Genomic DNA, 16,887 nt, shown 5'->3' on the forward strand with positions numbered 1-16,887 from the left:
GGCTACTGAAATGGATCACGGGGGAAGTTACTGAAATTACTTTTGAGGGTAACAGACAGAAATGGCCGGTAATATTATGGATTTTCACTTCAGCGCAGGGAGGAGGCACCAAAGCAATTTGTCTGAAAGGCAGAGTGGAGACCTTCACACGTCGCCACAACGATGATGGCTAATCCTTTCAGCTCAGTCTGTGTGTGTGTGTGTGTACTGGGTCAGGTTAAAGCACCACCTCGGTAGGGGACTGGGGTCAGCATTTGTGTTCGTTTACAATTAATCTGGACTCAAACCGATTCGCTGATGTTTTGCTCAAATTGCTTGGAGGATGCACAGCGGTGATCATGTTTAAAGTGTCATTTCAATTTATTCCAAATAACAGCCCAGTGAGTGGCCATCATTGAGATGTGGACTGTTGATGAGTAAGCCGCACAGTACTGTACAGTATGCTAAGATGTCATTGTTTTATTGCACTTCATCTCTCTCTTGCCCGATGCCTCTATGTGTGCACCCACTGGTGTTCAATAGGAACAAGCACCTCTTCAGCACACATAAATGAAATTGAAAAAGCTATTCTGTCTCTCTGTCTCTCTCACACACACATGCACACAAACACACACACACAGACACACTCTCACACACTCAAATGCACACTCTCTGTGTGCACACACGCACACACACACACACACACAGACACACTCTCACACACTCAAATGCACACTCTCTGTGTGCACACACGCACACACACACACACATGCACACACACACACACACACACACTCACACATTCAAATGCACACTCTCTGTGTGTTTTGAGCCACTCTTTCCTTTCACATCTCATAAATTACATTGAAACACAGATTCTCACACACACTGTTTCTCTCTAGTCTTCTGTTCTACTGTCTTTAGAAGCACTATTTTATATATATACAGTATTTCAGATTCTCTCACACACACTCTTTCTCTCCCTGTGTCTCTGTTTAGAAGCGTGCTTTTCTTATGTACAGATTCTCACACACACTCTTTTCTCTCCCTGTGTCTTTCTGTTTAACACACACTCTTTTCTCTCCCTCTGGTTGTGTGTGCAGAGCCACTCGTACCTGACAGCCCGGCGTAACCATGGCAGACGAGGCGGACATGCGCAATGAGCTCACCGACCTGCAAGAGCGCGCCGACCAGCTGGCAGATGAGGTACGTCACACACACCTGAGGGTTCTGTAAACCTGGGAGGGAGGCCAGGATAGTGGAGCTAACACACACACAGAAAATGCATACACACAAACACACACACACACACACACACACAAACACACACACACACACACACACACACACACACACACGCACAAACACACACACACACACACACACACACACACACGCACGCACGCACGCACGCACACACACACACATATATACACACACACACAGGCTGTAAGCATTGGCTCAGATACATATGGTTGGCCTCATATAGAAATAGCTTTGACCGAAAAAGAAATGGTGAATCACATCTCTTATGCAAATCACATGAGAATCCCCTCTGAAGCTCACTTGTGAAAGCGGAACAAGGATCATGGGGGAACCAGATAACAGCAAACGCTGGAACTGGGAACCGGTAGAACGCATCGGTTCTCAACCGCAAGATAACAGCCAACCAGAACAGAGCTGGTCTTTATCATCAGATAGTCCGTCCACACCATCTGCTATCATAGCCCTCTGTATGACACACGGGAGGGTTATATAACAGTTAGCAGTGAGGCTCATGGCCACTCTCCTCTGCCCGTGTTGTGTCCAATGTGAAAACAAGTGGTCAGAAACGCCTCAGTGTCCCTGTCAGCTGCGTCCTCTGGGTTGGTGAAACAAAAGAGAAGTGTCATGGACACACTCGGGCATTAGTTGTGTGAGGCAGGTGATCGTCTGTCCCCTCGGTCCAGCTGAACCCGTCCACACGGAGGACCTCAGTGAGACCACGTAGCACCTGAGAGAAAGTGGAATAGAACATTAAACCACATATTGGAATATAGGACAGAATGCAGAACATTAAACCACATATTGGAATATTGGATAATATATAATAACAATATAATGTTCTATTCCACTTTCTCTCACACTGCACTCTGATGTGATGTGATGTGCATGCCATTGTTCCTTTTTACCACTAATCTCACCAGCCTCCCCGCTCCAAATCTCATGACGGCAAAGACAAATCTTCTGCTAGTCAAAGTTGACCCAGGTTTTTTTGTTTTGTTTTGTTTTGTTTTTTATGTTTGTTTTGAGAGTGATCAAGAGTTCAGGAGCTCTCATCAGAGAGATAGTCAAAGCTTTGTGCTCAGAGAATCCGCCCAAAGGGCATCTCGTAAATGATCTGCCCTGATGTACAAAAGGACAGATGTAATCCAGGGAGCTCTCAGTCAGGAGTAAGACTGAATGGAAGATGGCATCCCTTGCATCAGTAATGGGCAAATAGCACAATTAGCCAGACAAAGAGGGTGCTTCCTCTCCCCTGTATTGATCTTTAATGCATTTTTCATCTTATCCCTCATCACGGGCACAATGATAGAAAAACCTTACGCCGTTTTGTTTTTTTACCTTGAGCAAATGCTACTGATGTGTCCTGCAGAAGAAGACATTCATAGCACAGTCATTTTTAATGAGAGGAAAAGAGTCATCTTGCCTTTGCGTAGATTTATAGCCTTCCTTCCAAATGGCCGTATGAAACATTCATGAGTACGGTCCTCTGCTTAGAGGCCCAGGGCAGAGACTGACTGCTGGCCAAACGGAGAGAGTAAGGACTGTACGTAAATTGAATCAGGCTGTAGCGCTCTTTGTGGATAAAGTGTGGATGTTAGACTCTCAACCTCTTACCGGTCAGTTCACTCTTCTGACTTATGATATACTGCCAAGACTAAAAATATCCTCTGTGTAAAGAAGACTGTTTTCATTGGCAGTTATTTCCCACAATTTCCACAACAGCACTGATTACCCGATGAGTCTGTTTTGACATGTGATCATATTTTCTCAGATAATTAGTGGTAGTAATTAACAGTGGTAAACCAATAAATGAAACATTTGGCAAGGTACTTAGGTATTTCCTTTTTTCAGAGCAAATATTTCTTTCACCTGCTAAAACATTTCACTTCAGCCTGTCAAATTAGCCTCATTGGTGTTGTCGTGAAAGTGCCCAGAGCGGAATGGAACGAGGTATGGCGGTATCTAGGTGACCATAAGAACATACGTTTAGATTCTTCCGTTCCTTGTTAAAACTCTCCCAGAGGGTGTCAACCCTCTGTGATGTGCAGCTGTGCAGTTTCCTGTCTGACCATCTTTCTCTTGTCTTTGTTTTTCTTTCCCTTTCTTTCCTTAACTTTCTTTTTTTCTTTCTCCCTACAGTCACTGGAGAGCACCCGGCGTATGCTTGCGCTGGTGGAGGAGGTAAGACCGCAGCAACAATACAACAGCTACAACCACACGACAACAACACAACATTACAGCCACAACCACGGACAACAAACAACAGCAACAATACAACAGCTACAACCACAGACAACCACAACATTATAGTCACAACCACAGACAACAGCAACAACACAACAGCTATAACCACACGACAACAACACAACATTGCAACCACAACCACGGACAACAAACAGCAACAACAACACAAAAGCTACAACCACAGACACTGACAACACACAACCACAGACAACAACAACACAAAAGCTACAACCACAGACAACCACAACATTATAGTCACAACCACAGACAACAACATTACAGTCACAACCATAGACAACAATAACATTACAGTCACAACCACAGACAACAACAACATTACAGTCACAACCACAGACACCAACAACACAAAAGCTACAACAAGACACCGACAACATTACAGCCACAACCACAGACAACAATAACATTACACACACAACCACAGACAACAATAACACACCACCTACAACCACAGACAACAACAACACAACAGCTACAGCTACAACAGAACTGGGCTTTGGATCCCCAAAGGGAAATTGCAGTGTTATTAAATGTTTAACCAAATGTAGTGTTTTGATGGACAGACACATAGAGAGAAAAATTAAAAAAACACAGCTCAACTTTTTGAGCAATGCTGCCAGCAAATGATGCTAAGTGATGCTATCTCTGCTGTTCTGTGCAGGCGTAGTCGTCCCTAGACACACCACTGGGCTGGCTTAACACTTCACTTAAACATCCATTAAGAATTATAAACACATTCACAAAGGGTTATAAAGTATTCATAATGCCTCATAAAATTTGACGTCAGTCTATATAAATCACTTACACATAGTAATGGCAGCACTCATAAATGGTTTTCTTTGTCTCACCAAATGCTCATCGTGAAAGCCTCTGTGCCTGTTCGCTGTTGCAATTCAGTCTGTAATTTGCAAATCAAACATCATTTGTTCTACTGAGATTTCTTGGATGGAGCTTTGGTGTGTTGCAATTTTTACACTCACGCTGTTCATTTTATTACAACATTCGCCATTAAATAATTTAAATAATAATAATTCCCAGCCACACAACTTGTACTCTGCCAGCACGAGTATAAGAATGCTGTAAATGTGTAAATGTAGCTCCACAGATTAGCGTCTTTCTGTCGAGACCAGCGTGCTGCTGCAGGCGTCTCTCTGAAACTCCAAGCAGGCGATTAATGTGCGAGAGAAAGCCACAGGTCTGTCAGCAGTCTCTGTTTAAAAGGGGAGCTTAGCGTTAGCGTGCCGCAGAGAGCGCTGTAGAATCGCGGGATTGAGGCGCTAGACGCTGATCAGGCCCTGTCATCTAAAGACCCTGTCAGTGCTGCCTTCCCAGAAGGCCGCAGGGCAGTCTCAGTTGCTCGGGGGTGATGGGGCCGCTGTCACGGGGGGAAATTGCCTTCTCTGTTCTTCAAGCACTTCATTTAGCTCTGCCCACTTCCTTTATCACCATCATCTCTCTTTCTCTCTTCTCCCCCTCTCTCTCACTTTCTGTATGTCTGGGACAATTTATCTCTCTCTATACTCCCCCCTTGTCTTTCTCCCTTTCTCTTCCCTTATTTCCTCCTTTCACTTTCCTCTTTTTCTCTCTCTCTCTCTCTCTCTCTTTTTTTTCTCTATCCTTTTCTTCTAACATACACACACATACAGTCACAGTCTCTCTTACCCACACACATACTGACATAATTTAAAGAGTTGACCAGGAGAGATTGCTAGGCTCATTCCCAGTATTTATAGAAAGGTTGAGGTGCAGACATTGTGTGAGTCTTTTGCCCCTGATGTTAAAATCAATAGTGATTCTCCACAGCTTTTGTCCTCTGTTAATGATAGCAAAGCACTCCCTGCCCTCACTCGGGCAAGGTGATTTACGCCCGCTTAGACCTAATGGGTGCATGTGGTAGGAGGACATCCATTAAATGCAGCATATGATGAAATGCGTGGAGTAGCATTGGAGTGAGTTGATGTAGTGTCTTGTGTCTAATTTCAAGCTTCAAAGTCATCAAAGTCATTGAAGTCAAACGGATGTGAAAGAAGCAATTTCCTCTGAAACAGAAAAATCTGAAAAACATGAAATCAAAGGTGTTGAAATAACATGGATGTTAAAGAACCTATATGTTACGTGCTTTACATTCACAGTTGGCTACTTTTAAGGACTCCAGTCCAAATACATTAAATAGTATGACCATAGCAAGCTTTTATGACTTGCTGTTGAGCACTCAAATGATTGATGTTCGTGGTCATGCTGCATGTCAGCCATTTTAATTTAATTTGCAGCTAAAGGTCAGATATGTTTAATTTGTTTTCTCTGTCTGGGAGTGGTGATTAGCTTATTCACCTCTGCCCCATCATATGAAGCATTAACCCGTGGAACATAAATTGGATGAATAGTAAATGATTGGAGTTTTGCCAGTGCTGAATATTTGAATCTGTAGTGTGTGGGGGTCGAACTCTGCATGTTGACAGGTGCCTTAGGGAAAAAAGTGCAGGGGAAAGTAAATGATATAATTACAAACACACAACAGACACAGAAGACAAGCTCTGTATAATGTCAGTTTTCCTTCGCATGTGTGGAGAACAAATGAGAAAGCTTTGTAGACGTCTTTAACCTTTTAAAACTGTGGCAGCGAGGTACCCTGTTCTTGCCCACGTTAATCCACCCTGCCTGATGGTTGCGTTTTATCATGCCCGCCGTTCCATCTGGTGGAAATAATGAAACAGTGAGGGATTGTGTGCTGCAAATGAGGATCATCTGCTTTATTTAGGTCAATAGAGCCTTATTGCACCCAGCAGAACAGCGGCAGCCATATTTCACATACATGCTCTGAAGGCATCCGTGTACAGCACGCAGTCGGAACATGTGAACAGCCACAGAGCAGCAGCACGTCTCGCTATGAGCGGTATAGCACTAGCCTGCTCACCGTATGGTGCCTACCACCCCCACCACATGTCCTACATTACTAAAGAAATGAAAGTCATCAATAACCTTCACTGCTTTTGACTTACTGACTGTGTCTGACTTTTTACTGTGTTCTGTTCTGTGAATCCTGTGGATGATCACCCGTTCTGATCTCTGATCTCTGATCTCTCTACGGTCTTGTCTTTTCTCTTCATTCTCTTTTGTTGTCCTCCTTGTCCTTCCCTCTTTTGTTGTCCTCCTTGTCCTTCCCTCTTTTGTTGTCCTCCTTGTCCTTCCCTCTTTTGTTGTCCTCCTTGTCCTTCCCTCTTTTGTTGTCCTCCTGCCTCTGCTTCTGGTGGACTAGAGTAAAGATGCCGGAATCAGAACTCTGGTTATGCTCGATGAGCAAGGAGGTGAGTCTCAATGGGCATGAGGTGGTGATTATGTAATTCTAGCTTGAGAACACGAGTAGAGTTTTAAAGGAATAGAGCAGGTAAACTGTCATTATACAGTATAATATGACAGGTACAATATTACAGGTGAATTAGGTATAATATTACAGGTGAAGGTAATATTGCTTAAGCTTGCTTAATTGCACATTTAGGGATTGGGACAGCAAAATGCAAGCCATAATTATGTTATAAATCATGTTATAAAATGTTTACATTATGGTTATGATATGTGCATTGATATTAAAATATCATACACCTATACCATAAAGATATTATACCTGCAGTGCATTTTAAAGACCTGCTGACCTTAAATCTGTAACTGTTCATAGATTTTAAAGTCAGCTTGGGATTTGACTCGTAAGTGGAGTAAGGAGTGTGGTGTGTGTGTGTGTGTGTGTGTGTGTGTGTGTGTGTGTGTGTGTGTGTGTGTGTGTGTGTGTGTGTGTGTGTGTGTGTGTGTGTGTGCATGTGTGTTTAAGGGGGACGATCAGTTTTGCTAGTAATGAATTTTCCACAAGCTTAAGAATGGATCTCTCCATAATCCCTTTGGCTAAGGACACACACTCTCAAAATCAATTTGTAACAGAGATAATATATATTAACATACACACACACACACACACACACACACACACACACCATGAAGAAGCCAAGAGGAGAGAAAATTAAAGAGGAATTCCTGTATACTGTGTCATCATCTGACAAGGTGTTGCTTATCTCTTAAGAGCTAAAAACGAACTCTATCCATCTGCTTTCCTCAGCAGATACTGTAATGCACATCTAGATTGAAATGAGTGGATTTTTGTGTGCGTAGAGGGGGACCTTAATTAGCTTATCAGTCCAACATAAAGCTGCCCCCTACGCTTCCTAAAAAATGGTTGTCTCCTGTTCCTCTCAGCCCCAGTGCAATCAATTTCCAGATTCAGATTACCTCAGCATCCTCTTATCCAGAATTCCCAAGACATTACCCAACTACCCACCCCCAACACACACACACACACACACACACACACACACACACACACACACACACACACACACACACACACACACACACACACACACACACACTTCAATCAATGGGACCCTACCACTCATCTAGCACAATTGAATATTTCCAGGAAAAAGCATGAACACAAGAAGAAAAGGATTATGTTCCAATGCCTGTGATTAATGATTAATGTTATTTCTCTGATCTTTTGACTTTTTTTGTTTTGAGAATCATTTTTTTTCTGGCAAATTTAACTTTCTCTTCAGAGAGAATCAAATAAATCCCAAGTAAATTATGTAGTGTATATACCAACCAAACATTAGATCCTATTATTAATGTCTCTGGCACCTGAAAGTGTGGAGCATAAAGGAAAAAAATCAAACAGGCATTCACAAGGGCAGCCTCTGTAGTGAAACATCAGGCAGAAGCAGACAGAGCAGAGGGAAGTGAGACCTTAAGTGAGCGAGAGCTTACTGTCAGCCTGAGAGGAGATAAGATGTCCCTCCCTCCTTCTCCACTGACACGTTCCCTCTCCTCACTAATCGCCTCTGTTCCCCAGGATTACCACCAAACACTAATTAGCCCTCGCGTTTGTTCTCGAAACGACACTTAGCCCAGAGTAGCACACACACACACACACAATCACTCAACTGATGGATGATATCTCTGCCAGGTGCACAGGTTATGTCCAAACTAAATTACGATAAAGATTAAGATGAAGAACGAAGACTGAATTCTGATGGCATTTGACATTTTTTTTAACTGCTTGTGTTACCATGAACGGGTCGATACTAGTGCCAGTTTCCGCTCGAGCTGCCCTGAACAGGATTTGAACCCTGGCCACAGCGAGTAGGCAGCCTGGCAGATGGGCAGCCAGCAGTACCAGCCACTCAGCTATGCAGTGCTTTTAAATGCCATCTTGTGCAGGATTATGACAAATGCTTTAATCCCAGTGCCTGTAGTTATGGCAGAGACAGTAGAGAGAGATATACTGGCTAATATTGAAGCTAAATTAAGGTAGGCCTACAGTAGGATTTACAGTAAAGTATTGCATTTCAATAATATGCAGTTTAAGAATAGAATAGAATAGAATAGAAGGGAATTCAGTCTTCATCACAACAGTTGCTTTAGATACACTATATACCCACAAGCAAAGCATCTCTATTAAAAAAACAAACAAATGCTTAATATGCTCATCTAATTGCTTCCATTTCTACAGTATGCACACTACCTGGCTAATAATGTGCATAATAACAGTAGTTTATAGTGTACATCAGTGTTGTAGTCGAGTCACTATGCCTCGAGTCCGATAGCCAATAACAATTATGTACACTATAATTTCTGTTTATATTCAGTGGGCCACAAGTGAGAAGCAAGAAATTGCAGGAACTGTGCAGTAATGCTATGATATCTGATCAGTGTTTTTACATCAGTAGGCAATAAACTGACATTCTTTGCTTTAACTTAATTTCCTCCTTGTCCTTGGGATCATAAAAAGTTCAATAAATCATTTGAAATGCTTAATTTAGCCCAATGCTCATAGTTTCTAATCCCATAACCTACTGTAAGGCGTCTATTCACCTGAGTAACCCGCCATCAGAAGAATGCATCCATGTGTCCATGAATGCATTTACAGTATGTCTGTCACTCTGTCCTTAAACCTTTCGATCGTTTTATTCTGTATTCAGTTTTTGTCTATGTGGTTTTTTTTCTCAGTCCCCTACCCCAAATTCACACACACACACACACACACACACACACACACTCACACACACACACACACTCAATCCAACACCCTTGAACATAGCAGGCTAGTGTGCTAGCGAAGAAGCTAAAATCCCCATGAGCGTTGGTGTCTGTCATTTGCACATCTCCTGCAAGGCTCCAAGCCATGGGGTGTAGCCTACTCACTACACAGCTCTGCCCCCTTTGCTTCCTAAAAAAGACCCAGGCCCAGCGCAATCAATTTCCAGATTCAAATTACAGACACACACACGCACGCATGTGCGCACGCACGCACACACACACACACACACACACACACACACACACACACACACACACACACACACACACACACACACACACACACACACACACTATATATCCATGTTCATGTTGGCTTGGTGGCAGGCCTTTACTCTGATGCCAGCCAGTTACCGTAATGCCTGGCATGGACGTCTGAATGCTGGGTGTGGGCCATGTGCTGTTTTATGTTATTTCTCTAATAATACCACATGATGGATATATTTGATTTATGTTGATATTTATATTTATAGCTGTGTAGCCTCACAGTATGTTCACAGAGCATTAAAAGCTGCCATGTTTGTTTTAGTTGCTGGATATAAGATCCCTAGTGAGATGGCACATTAACTGCCAGAGCTTTCACGTTTTCCACACGTCCTCTTGATTGCCTGCATGTTCGCCTATCATCATGTGTTCTATCCAAACTAGCCATTTAGATGCTTTTACATTTCACAATTTTGTTTCCATTGCTTGTTTCATGTTTTTTTCTTTTGTTTTTGTCACAAAAGCAAAGCACCTCTTTTTCATCCTTATCATCCCCCTTTGTCCTGACCAGAGCAACTTGATCGTATTGAGGGGGGCATGAACCAAATCAACAAAGACATGAAGGAGGCCGAGAAAAGTTTAAAAGATCCGGGGAAATGCTGTGGAATTATGGAAATGTGTCCTTGTAGCAAGTAGGTACTGGTCAAGGGTCTGTCAGCTCTTGGCCCATGTGCTAGTGTCCAGTGTGTGTGTGTGTGTGTGTGTGTGTGTGTGTGTGTGTGAATAATTATTCCCTGTTCTTTGTCTCCTCTCCCTTGTTATTCTTCTCCTCCTCCCCCCGTTTTCTTTTTTATATTTGTGGTGTTTTTTTGTGTTTGTTTTTGTTTTTGTTTTTTTGGGGGCGATATTTTAACTAATGTTTAATCAGAGCAACTGGAGCGCATCGAGGAAGGGATGGACCAAATCAATAAGGACATGAAAGAAGCAGAAAAGAATTTGACGGATCTAGGCAATCTCTGTGGAGTGTGCCCATGCTGCAACAAGTAGGTGCTGCCTGCTTGCCTGCATGCCTGCCTTCCTGTTCGCCCGAAAACCTCATGAGAAATATGTGGTGGTCATGACCATCCATCCACAAAATGACCAGTACTGCTGCCTGCTATGGCACACCAAGCTATCCCATGCCATATAAAAGCCACAGCCGTCAGACCACATCATGCCATGCTATACCATACCAAGTCATGCCATACTACCACACCATTGTGTATACCATTCTATATTATACCAAGCCACTTCACTACACTATATTGCAAGCCACGTTACACCATGCCACGCAATACCTAGCCACACCACAACGTGCCACACCATGGTATGCCAAGTCACACTAAGCCATCTCATACCCAGCGAGCCATCTCATACCATTCTTCCTCTTCTCTAACCCTCGTCTCAAGTTGCCTGTCTGGGCGTCAGTAATGGGTGTGGATAGAGGTGGATGTAGCAGGAGGCCTGTTAAACTGATCCTCTGCCTTGGCAATAATGCATTTCCAGCCCATGCAATGCAACCCAGGCCAAGCCGTAGGCCTTTCCAACGTTGCCATTTGAACACATGCTGATTGCCATGCTTCAGTGGTCTCCTGACCGAGGCTGGGAATGCTTTAAATGTCAAACGACTTTAATTCAGGCAGCCACAGCTTTGTAATAAAGGCAGGCTGCCTCCAATCCATAACTTGCAGTGACAAGGTAGTGACGTAGCGTGTCACTTGAGCTTGTGCCCAGTGTGATGGGAATGTTCTAAAGAATTCTATTCTATTCTTTTAGAAAATGAATGTTCTAAAGAATATCTGGGCTCATTAAATTCAACATGGAATTTTAGAAACTTACATTGTTACAGAACAGAATCTTTTGTTAGAATGTTAAAAACATTCTCCCCTTCCCCTGCTGAAGGGTTAAGGTTGGACACAAATCTAATGTGTTTGCTTGAGGCTACACTATCTGTGGTTCCATCTGACTTGCATGAGCGCAGGAAACCTCAGCTGTGCAGCCAAAGTAATTTAAAAAGGGCGCATTAAACTGATAATGTGATTAATCAAAAGATGTCACCCTGTATATGTTAAAATACGGTAAAATGTGTGTGAGTTGTTTTGGAGATGAATACAGCCTTGAAGGCAGTGTGGGAAAATGTCAGAAAGCAGGCATTAGGCTGAAAGCACAAGAGCACAGAAATTAGCTTATAGATCTCACCTTTCTAAACAGCAACAAAAAATGCAAATGCATGTTTTTTATTCAGATGTATCGTATGTTTGAAACCATTGCATCTCTCAGCAGGCTGTCAACTGAGGGCCTTGGTGAAAACGGTGTTCACGCAGAGCTTCTAGAGCTATTTCCACAAGTAGTGGTACATGTTGAGTGGGAGAGCATAAAGAGGCATTTCATCTGACTGGTTCCTCTTGTCTGCTGTAGCATTAGAGATCACCTGGGTCCCATTTCAGTCAAGCCCAACAACCCCAGCTGCGTTTACAGAGTCATCCACCTGCGTCTTTCTCTCTCTCTCTCTCTCTCTCTCTCTCTCTCTCTCTCTCTCTCTTTATCTATCTATCTATCTCCCTATCTTTCTACACCCCTTCCCCCCATCAACAGAAATTATCATGAACCGGTAGTCACTATCAATTTCCTTTCAGCTCCAATTCATCTGAAAACCACACCATTCTCAAACCGCATACATTCTAACCAGCCTTGAGTCTTGGACTACACAAAATAAGCCCTTAAAATTGCTAAACACAGGCATGTATGAGATGGGGTTTGGTGCGCAGTGAGCAGCTACCAAGAAAGCCGATCACTTCTGTGATATAAGAACTACTGACGTCTTCCTTGGACTCCTCAGTTCCTTTTCATTATGCATGTTTTCATGTTGCACGTGTATTGGAACATGATTTGCATGGCTTCAGTGTTTACCATTAAGAACATGCAGTGTATGTTTCCAGAATTTCTCTGTACAAATAGTTCTCATGTTTGTATACACTGAAAGCAGAAGTTTGTTTTTTCTTTAAAGACATCTGGCTCAAATAAAATATTAATGGTATTAAGTAAACAAGGTCTGGTTTGGAGGTCATTTGTTTTACTCTAATTGCTAAGTATTGAAAATTTAATTTGGAGCACACATTTTCTAAATAGAAAGAGCTATATTTAATGAATTGTGTCAATTGCTATATGTATATCAATATACTTTTTAAAAAATGTTACCTTATTACATGTCTCAACTCCAATGTGTCCTGATGTATAAATGTATCATGACAGCAAATCTCCAAAAGGTTCTTGAAGTTATTGTCAGACCAGACCTTATTTTAATGCCTGATGGCATGGGGCGTTTGCCAAATGCTACTATGCTAAATGCATGTGTTTGTATGTCAAGATGAATCATTTAATGTGATGATGCTGTTTTCCTCCTTCTGTTCTCAATACAACCAGCAGTGTATGTGTGCCTCTTATCATGCCATTACCTCTTCCTGTTGTTCAGTGTAACATCTTCCCATCCTGTCCTGTCTATCTGTGGATCCTCCTGTCTGCCTGTTCACCTGTCTATCCACCTGTCTGTCTGTCTGTCTGTCTGTCTGTCTGTGTCTTTGTATATCTACCATTGGTGGTCATTGTTCTATCTTGAGCATATTTGTTTATCTTTTTCGGTGTATAATTGATTTACTGACTTAAATATTCATCTTGGATTTCTTTCTTTGAGTGACTACTGGACTGAGTGGCTATGTTAAACTAAATCCCCAAGCATATTCTGAGAAAAACTTATGTGTGGGTAGAAAATACAAACGCTGTGAGAGCAGTCTTTGGTAGACAGGTTGATGAACACTGTCTCTCCTCTCTATAAATGCTGTACCGTTACCCTTCTTTTGTATGCTATGCCTACCTGACCAAGCACACCTACGTTGTAGTGAATAGGCAGTACTTTAGGTTATAATTACTGCTGGTAAGGTTGGCTGCATGCTGAATTAGGGTTATTTATTTTCAACACACTGTACTGGAGCAGATGAAGTACACTGACGGTCAAACTGACAGCTTTTTGAACAGTGAGTTAACTAAATTGTTTAGTTCAAAGTTGTTCAGATGGCTGAAATCATTATTTTACCACTGCATGGTCACAAAAAAAATAACATCGGTTTGGTCAAACAGTTATCAGTTATTTTACAAAAGCAAGGTCCAGTAGCCACTGCATTTTTAATCAATACTGAGAAATCTCAGTTCTCAGTTATGTAGAGTAGGCTAGTGGTATTAGCATGCTACTACAATACTGCTCAATGGCACTCCCATTCATCTTGATGTGAATAGGCTATTGCCTTGAGCTGTGTATATGTATGTTATGCGGAGCCTCTCACTCATTGTGTTTCTATGTGTTTCGCAGACTGAAGGATCGCGGTCAGTCCTGGGCCAACAACCAGGACGGCGTGGTGTCCAGTCAGCCTGCCCGTGTGATGGACGAAAGGGAGCAGATGGCCATCAGTGGGGGCTACATCCGCAGGTGAGTGGGAGCTAAAAAGAGAGACTGCTACCAGTAGGGGGCGCTATTAGGAGGTGGAAGCTACATAAACAGGTAAATGGGAGCTAAAAAAGAGACTGCTACCAGTAGGGGGTGCTATTAGGAGGTGAGGGCTACATCTGCAGGTGAATGGGAGCTAAAAAGAGAGACTGCTACCCAGTAGGAGGCACTATTAGGAGGTGAGGGCTACATCCGCAGGTGAGTGAGAGCTAAAAAGAGAGACTGCTACCAGTAGAGGGGGCTATTAGGAAGCAGTGCCGTGATGTTTACATACTTATAATGATTTATTTGGCTGACGTTTTTATCCAAAGTGATTTATGTATATGCCAGTTATTACAAGGGCCAGTCTCCCCAGAGTAACTCAGTGTTAAGTTAAGCCTTGCTCAATAGCACAATGGTGGTAGCCGGGACTTAGAATCCTAGAACAACTTGAACAGCTTGTCTGGCTACATGCAAACCCAATTCCTAGCCCTGCTACACTTCCACCGTCCCATGATGCTGGATGGCGTACGGGGTTCTACACTGTCTGGTCAGGGTGGAGATGTAACTGATGATAAGGGGGCCTGGATCAGCTCTGGCCTCAAATCTGACAGTGATAAATCACAATTCTTGATTGTTTCCCTTGTTGGAAGTCGCTTTGGTTAAAAAGCATCAGCCAGATGTAAAGTAATGTAATGATAAAGCAAAGACCCAGTAGACTCGGGGTGGTGGTGTAGCGTATGTAAGTCACTGTGGATGAAAATGTCAGCCAGATGAATGAATAAATAAGGATGTGAAACTCGTGCCAGATTTAGGGATGGGCTGGTCCCAGAGGTAGATGATAACTGGAGCAGTTTGCTTTCTTTTCTCAAAAAGATATTATAGGGTGTCCAGTCCACACTCTCATTAACAAGCCAATTTATTGCTGACATTATATAATTATACATGCTAAATATGCATGCAATGCTTTCTTTAAAAGTGTCAAATAAGTTTTAGAATACTAATACCGTATATTATTTATGCATGTGAGAGGTTGTAGAGAGAGTTAGTTGCAAGGGATGCCATTGTAGCGGTACTTGGCACTGCATCTTTTCTTTACACTATTCATATTTCTTCCTCTCTCAGCAAGTAGTTGTTTGTTATGTCCATGCAATGGATTGTGCAAAGTTGCCATGACCCTAACAGCTTTTGATGTTCCAAGAGGTCATTGGCATCCTTAATGCTCTTTAAGCTTCCTGGCATGCGGTATACCTGCAATGTGTGTTTAACAGCGGTCAGTGCGCATTTAACCAAGCTACTCTGGTGACTTTGCAGGGTAACAGACGACGCCAGGGAGAACGAGATGGATGAGAACCTGGAACAAGTGGGTGGCATCATCGGTAACCTGCGTCACATGGCTCTGGACATGGGCAACGAGATCGATACTCAGAACCGCCAGATCGACAGGATTATGGAAATGGTAAGGATGGGTCCACTTAGAACGGGTCTGAGGTGATCCTGGCCTTTGTCAGGTCCTGTTTTAACTTGACTCAATTCAGCTCGACTCAACCTTAGGCTATTTGGTTACCTACATAAAACCAATTAGATTGGATACATTTCAAAATAACAGATGGACTACTGACAAGATTTAAAGGCAGCTAAGGATACTGATAAACGGACTTCCAAGGAACTTTCCGCTTCTATCATGGCTGTAATACTCCACTAGGGACACTAAAACTTAAAAACCTTTTAATAAGGGTCTCACAAGTAACTGAAACAGTAATGATGAAGTTTTAAAGTCAGCAGGTTTATTAAATGTATGATAAAAAAAATGATTTTGTCTAATGGGTTTTAACCCACTGAATATTCACATGGACCGCCTGTGTGTAGGCTATGTGCTTGACATCTCGTTCTCTCTCCTACAGGCTGATTCCAACAAGACCCGGATTGACGACGCCAACCAGCGTGCCACAAAGATGTTGGGCAGTGGCTAACTTCCTCCTATACAAGAAGTGCTTTCACCCCCCTCCCCCCAGCCAAGTACCCACCTACGCTGTACCTGCCATGGTACACATGTGCTTTTATCATGGTTATTCACCCGGTCCCGATACAGTAGGTTTGCACACAGGCACATATCTGTCCCTACTGACTCCTGTAGAGAAAAAAAATGTCGTCCTGTATCGTCTGTCTTGGCCTCTTTACTGTAAACGATAGTGCTGGTAAATGATTACTGTCTATGAACTCCAATTCTCTCTCTCCAAAGGTTGTATATAGTGCATATTTGATGGCTTAGAGTTCATGTGAGGTTTTAATTTTCTTTTGTTTCTCTTTGTTTTTTAAATATATACATATTTATTATATCTTTGTCCACCTTTTTTGGATGAAGGATATTGAAAAAATGCTTCACGTGATTCAATTGTTCTTTTTTTTCTGTTTGTACTTCACAGTAAAAGGCAGTAAATGGCTTAATTTCTTTTCACTACTGCCATGCTGTATATTTTTATGTAATGAAACAAGAGAGGAGAAGGATGGCAGTGTTT

The 16,887-nt window shown here is 42.5% G+C and overlaps 1 protein-coding gene across 2 annotated transcripts; it reads left to right on the forward strand.

Moving 5' to 3' along the window:
* Positions 1-1,086: 1,086 nt before the first annotated feature.
* On the forward strand, positions 1,087-16,341 carry snap25b (synaptosome associated protein 25b). Of its 2 annotated transcripts, none has more exons than XM_076299851.1 (7): positions 1,087-1,185; positions 3,385-3,426; positions 6,764-6,812; positions 10,424-10,544; positions 14,255-14,371; positions 15,683-15,827; positions 16,273-16,341. In XM_076299851.1, the coding sequence occupies exons 1-7, from the start codon at positions 1,114-1,116 to the stop codon at positions 16,339-16,341; spliced, it is 615 nt and encodes a 204-aa protein (XP_076155966.1). In that variant the 5' UTR covers positions 1,087-1,113. The 2 variants fall into 2 exon arrangements, with proteins under 2 accessions (XP_076155966.1, XP_076155967.1); XM_076299852.1 differs by lacking the exon at positions 10,424-10,544 and adding an exon at positions 10,781-10,895.
* Positions 16,342-16,887: the final 546 nt, after the last annotated feature.

This window comes from Alosa pseudoharengus, unplaced genomic scaffold (assembly GCF_046254945.1).
Source record: "Alosa pseudoharengus isolate Yale_2024_CS ecotype anadromous, Long Island Sound unplaced genomic scaffold, YU_APseudo_1.1 YU_APseudo_1.1_scf_22, whole genome shotgun sequence".
NCBI classification, from domain to species: Eukaryota; Metazoa; Chordata; class Actinopteri; order Clupeiformes; family Clupeidae; genus Alosa; species Alosa pseudoharengus.

Coding starts and splice junctions, on each gene's coding strand:
- snap25b (XM_076299851.1), top strand. CDS start 1,114: ATGGCAGACGAGGCGGACATGCGCAATGAGCTCACCGACCTGCAAGAG. Junction 1,186..3,384: donor CCGACCAGCTGGCAGATGAG/GTACGTCACACA, acceptor TTCTCCCTACAG/TCACTGGAGAGCACCCGGCG. Junction 10,545..14,254: donor GAAATGTGTCCTTGTAGCAA/GTAGGTACTGGT, acceptor TGTGTTTCGCAG/ACTGAAGGATCGCGGTCAGT.